At 42.8% G+C, this 5332-nt stretch overlaps 1 protein-coding gene across 1 annotated transcript in view; it reads right to left on the bottom strand.

The window, feature by feature from the left end:
* Positions 1-5314, bottom strand: part of MMGT1 (membrane magnesium transporter 1) — a 12820-nt gene extending 7506 nt beyond the window's left edge. Inside the window, exons 1-3 of the mRNA XM_017514152.2 lie at positions 5187-5314; positions 4884-5085; positions 2498-2550 (exon numbers count right to left, since the gene is read on the bottom strand). Of these exons, the coding sequence (XP_017369641.1) occupies positions 2498-2550; positions 4884-4962 (132 nt within the window). The 5' untranslated portion in view covers positions 4963-5085; positions 5187-5314. The remainder of the gene's footprint in view (positions 1-2497; positions 2551-4883; positions 5086-5186) is intronic.
* Between the last annotated feature and the right edge of the window lie 18 nt (positions 5315-5332).

Genomic DNA, 5332 nt, shown 5'->3' on the forward strand with positions numbered 1-5332 from the left:
TTTTTTCTTTTTTTCTTTTTTTGAGACAGAGTCTCTCTCTGTTACCCAGGCTGGAGTGCAATGGCGTGGTCTCAACTCACTGCAACCTCTGCCTCCCAGGTTCAAGCAGTTCTCCGGCCTTAGCCTCCCAAGTAGCTGGGATTACAGGCACGTGCCACCAGGCTGGTCTCAAACTCCTGACCTCAGGTGATCTGCCCACCTCGGCCTCCCAAAGTGCTGAGATTACAGGCGTGAGCCACCTGTGCTGGGCCAATTTTCACTGTGCTTTGTATTCCATTATATGAAAATGCCACACTTTATCCATTCTGCTGTTGTTAGATACGTGGGTTGTTTCCTGTTACTTTCACAATCAACACAATTACTCATATGCATGTCTCTCAGTTAACAAGTGCAAACACTGAGTGTAGAGTATGCACATGTTCAATTTTATTGGGCAATACCAAACGCCTTTCCAAAGTGGTTGAGCAAGCAAAAATGCTGAATGTTTCATTTTAACCAACATGGGATTATAGGCATGTTCAGATTACAGAAAAAAGTTCTTTAGGCTGGGCGTGGTGGCTCACTCCTGTGATCCCAGCACTTTGGGAGGCCGAGGAAGGCAGATCAGGAGGTCAGGAGATCGAGACCGTCATGGCTAACATGGTGAAAACCCATCTCTACTTAAAAATATATATATACAAAAAATTAGCCAGGTGTGGTGGCAGGCACCTGTAATCCCAGCTACTTGGGAGGCTAAGGCAGGAGAATTCCTTGAACCCTGCTAAGGCAGGGCAGAGGTTGCAGTGAGCCAAGATTGCACCACTGCACTCCAGCCTGGGCGACAGAGTGAGACTTAGCCTCAGGGGAAAAAAATTCTTTAAAACAGAAATGAGAGAGACAGAGAGAGAGAGAGAGAGAGAGAGAGAGAGAGAGAGAGTATGTGTGTGTGTGTCCATCACAAATAAAAAGGGTGATAGGAGGCATTAACAGCTTCATCAACCATATCTTTAATTATAGACAAAGTCAAAATTAGCCACAATCTATTTTCCTGTTTAAATTAAAACCTAACATTATATATCATACCATTTTACATTCCCACCACCAGTCTACCAAGAAGACGTGTTTTATACAATGCAATCACAGGTACTTTTAATAAGACTCTATATGAGTCGTCATGAAAATAAGATTGAAGCTGCTAAGTAGTAAGTTAATTATAAAACTATACATATATACACATATAACCTTTTTTTTTTTTTTTGAGACAGAGTCTCGCTCTGTGTCCCAGTCTGCAGTGCAGTGGCACGATCTTGGCTCACTGCAACCTCTACCTCCTGGGTTCAAATGATTTTTCTGCCTCAGCCTCCTGAGTAGCTGGGGCTACAGGCACGCGCCACCATGCCCAGCTGTTTTTTTTTTTTTTTAGTAGAGACGGGGTTTCACCATGTTGGCCAGGATGGTCTCGATCTTTTGACCTCATGATCCACCTGCCTCGGCCTCCCAAAGTGCTGTGACTACAGGCATGAGCCACCATGCCCGGCCTACATGTATAACTTTTTAAAGAAAAAAGTGTTTGTACTAAGTAAAACTACACATACATAATGCTGTCTGTGCATAGGAAGAAGACTGAACTACTACTGTTGGGGTTCCAAGTGGAAATGTCAAGGAATGAGGCCAGTTTTCTTTTGTTGTTGCTGTTTTTATAATTGTGTAGGGTCAGTTTTAATTTTTACTGTCTGATTTTGTTAAAAAGAACTTAATACTTGTATAATTTTGAATCTAGTAAAGATAAAAATTGTGAGTGATGCTGGAATATTTATCATTTTTGTCTAAAAAAATATTTTCCTGGCAGGGTGTGGTGGCTCACACCTGTAATCCCAGCACTTTGGAAGGTTGGGGTGGGTGGATCACCTGAGGTCAGGAGTTCAAGACCAGCCTGGCCAACATGGGGGAACCCTGTCTCTACTAAAAATACAAAAAATTAGCCAGGGGTGGTGGCAGGCACCTGTAATCCCAGCTACTTGGGAGGCTGAGGCAGGAGAACTGCTTGAACCTGGGAGGCAGAGGTTGCAGTGAGCCCAGATCACTCCACTGCACTCCAGCCTGGGCAACAAGAGCAAAACACCGTCTCAAAAAAACAAAACAAAACAAAACACTTTTTTTCTTTCATTTTACTACCTATGCATGTCCCTAAACAATGTATTCTTGGCTTTATTTCCTTTACATAAAAAGGAACTTTTCTCAGAAATAAAGCCAAATTATCAACTTTTTAAGTCCATCCCATACTATGGACAGAGCAACTTCTAGAAAGACTATTTTAACTATAGTTCTAGAAACCAAACAGAGAAATCTTTTAAGGTTTTCAAATCTTTAAGCTTTACAATGAGTGATGAAAAGTGGAGATCAGATGTTATTTTATGTCTGGAAAACTTTAAAAGAATAAAAGCCAGTAATAAAATTATAATAAGCTATGTGTCTAATTTTAAACATACATGTAATGGAATATAAACGACCAACTTACATCTATTGGCAGTGATTCATCTTCCTTTTCTGTTAGTCGCATATAAGAACGATCTATAAACCAGAAGCATACCATTAAGGAAATTGTAGCTCATTTTTCTTTCTTAAAATGCAAGCAAATCAATATACCAAAGAAGTGGCTGACTTACCTGCTACATAAAGTAATGCTAATCCCGGATTCCTCAAAACCTCCTATCTTCTAAGGCAGTCAGCCCTATCTTACTGAACTATTTGATTTTCATCACGACCTGCTTTGTCACCTTATACAATGGGTAAGAGTGATAGGTGAGTAAGTATGAGGCAGAAATACCTTAGTATAATTTTCCTTTCATTATTCTAGAAACTTCTCAAACTGTTACTTTCATTAACTCATCAAAGAAATCACAATTATTTAAAAGGTAAAGTCTACAGAAAATTTCAACTCTGAAACAGCACCATCACCACACAGTATGGATAAAAGACTGTTATAGAAATGGGTCTCTTGAGAGGATACGCTGGGGCAGTGGTGGCACAGGAATTCCATGAAATCAGTTTCTGCCTCTACCAGTTAATTATAATTCTGCTGCTGCTGCCTAACCCCAGGAGGCAGCAAAGAATAAAAGAAAAGAATCGGGATTTAGAAACTGGTAAGCCTAAATCAGTGCCAGCTCTTCAATTTACTATAATCTCATTTAATTAAAGAAGCTCTCAGTGATCCTAATACATATCTCAAGTTCAGAGTGTTAAAATAGGGGGTGTCTTAAAAATCAAAGAAATACAGTATCTACTTTTTCATTACCTGAATTTCCACAACAGTAAAATGAGAATAATGTGAGGTGAGGATTAAACAAGATACAGTAAATGACTGGTGCCCTACTAGAACAAAGTTCATTACAGCAAAGATAAGCATGTCACAGCGCCACACTGTGCTATCTACTGCCACAATCTGACATGACACACTTAGTCTTAAATGTATATATTACTCTCTCTCTAACATGAGCATTATACATAAAGAGGTCTCACTGCAGTGGCAAATCCACAAGGCATTCTCATCACCCAAAACATAAAATACAAAAATCTTAATTCTAGATGAACCTAGGACAATCCCTATGTAATAACTTACTTTGGACTAAACTCAAATTGTTTTTGAGTGCATGTGTATTGACTCTTAAAAGAGAATGTGTTTAGAGACATTTCTTAAGTTTTAATCTACAGGTTTGTCATAAAGACAAGTGTAAAAGAAACATCAAACCAATACCAAAGTAGATTTTGACTAATCTTCTATCTGGTTCAATTCCCAGCTAGCTTGCATGAAGCCTCGCCTGATTCTAACGCTACATTCAACCAGGAATTTCTTCATCTGTAAAATTAAAGCGTTGGAATTCAGTGAACTCCAAGAGCCCTTCTCGCCCTACAAGTATATAATTCTACAGCTAAAGCTTAGTGTAGAAAATGACAGAGTACTCCAGTGTATCCTAAGCTCCTCTAGGACAGTGTTTCTCAAACTAATGTGTATACAAATCACCTGGGGATCGTATTAAAACCCAGATTCTGATTGAACAGATCTGGCCTGAGCGTCTTCTAACTACCTGCCAGGTGGTGCTCATGATGCTGGTCTGTTGACCACACTTTAAGCAGCAAGGATCTATGATACTTTCTTTCCTTAACCTCCCAGTTCCCCCTCCCCAAAATGACTGTCCCTGCTTCCATGCATCCTTATATACTTTTAGCATATCACTTCATTGTAATTACTTCTTGATCCACTTGTTTTCCTCTAGACTTTGAACTGGCTCAGGGCATCGCTGTATCTCTAAGCACCTAAGCACAGTGCAATTTCAACCAACGACCCAAAACTGAAGTTCATAACTCAGGGTAGCACAAATCTTTTGCCCAAGGTCACACAGATTTAGCGGTAATGCAAGTTTCCTACCAACCAGCCCTTTAGACTCCCAGTCCAGTGCTCTTTCTCCCGTACCACAGTGCCTCCCTGAGGTAATCGGTCACTTAACTACTCAGTCTTTGCCTAGACAGCCCAAGAATGCCCAAGATACTGTCCACTTTGTTGTCGGGGGACCATGAGCATCCAGAGTCCTCAATCCCACAACTGTGCCTAATCTGCCCCGTGCTGGATCTGTCATCACTTGTCCTGGATTCCTGGAGACCCATTCTGAACCATCCCAGACACCTCCTTCCAACTTTCCTGCAATTTCAGGTGCCACACTCTCCTCAAATTGAAACTCCGAACCTTCCACTGGTGACTCCTGCACTGATTTTCTTAGTCACTCCAAACCGTAAGGTCCCAAAGGACTATTTAATCGGACACTCGCTCTGATGGTCCCTTAGAAGTGCGCCCACACACCGCCCCTAAGGTCCCACACCGGAGCGGTCCCCGTGCCCCAGGCACTTACGCTGCGCAGCGGAAAAGGCGGCGTGGGCTAGGGCAAAGAGACCGATGCCTACGAGCCCCTTCCAAAGCGATGGCGCCATAATGCCGAAGAAGCAGCAGCCCCGCAAAAGAAGCGAAGGGTGGCGAAGCTGTTTCTTCTTCCACCTGCGGGTGTCCGCGCGCCGCAGAAAGATGACGTCACTGAAGTCCTGAGCGCCAAGTGTCTAAGTGGTGGAAAAGCCAGAGGGCTGTGAGAAAGCGGAAACAGGAATGCCGGGAAGAAGGAGAAACCTACACGGAAAAAGGTCCGCGAGAACCCACGAACCTGCGCTACGGAGGCCTCTCTGGGAGGGGCGGAGCTCAACGGAATCGTAAACGAAGACGCGAAAGCAGGAGCAATGCGGAAGCGAAGAGGAAGGACGCCGGCTAATAAGCGCGGGCCGCGACAGCGGGGCGGGGCCAGTGGCGAAA

This window comes from Cebus imitator, unplaced genomic scaffold (genome assembly GCF_001604975.1).
Source record: "Cebus imitator isolate Cc_AM_T3 unplaced genomic scaffold, Cebus_imitator-1.0 Scaffold517, whole genome shotgun sequence".
Taxonomy (NCBI): Eukaryota; Metazoa; Chordata; class Mammalia; order Primates; family Cebidae; genus Cebus; species Cebus imitator.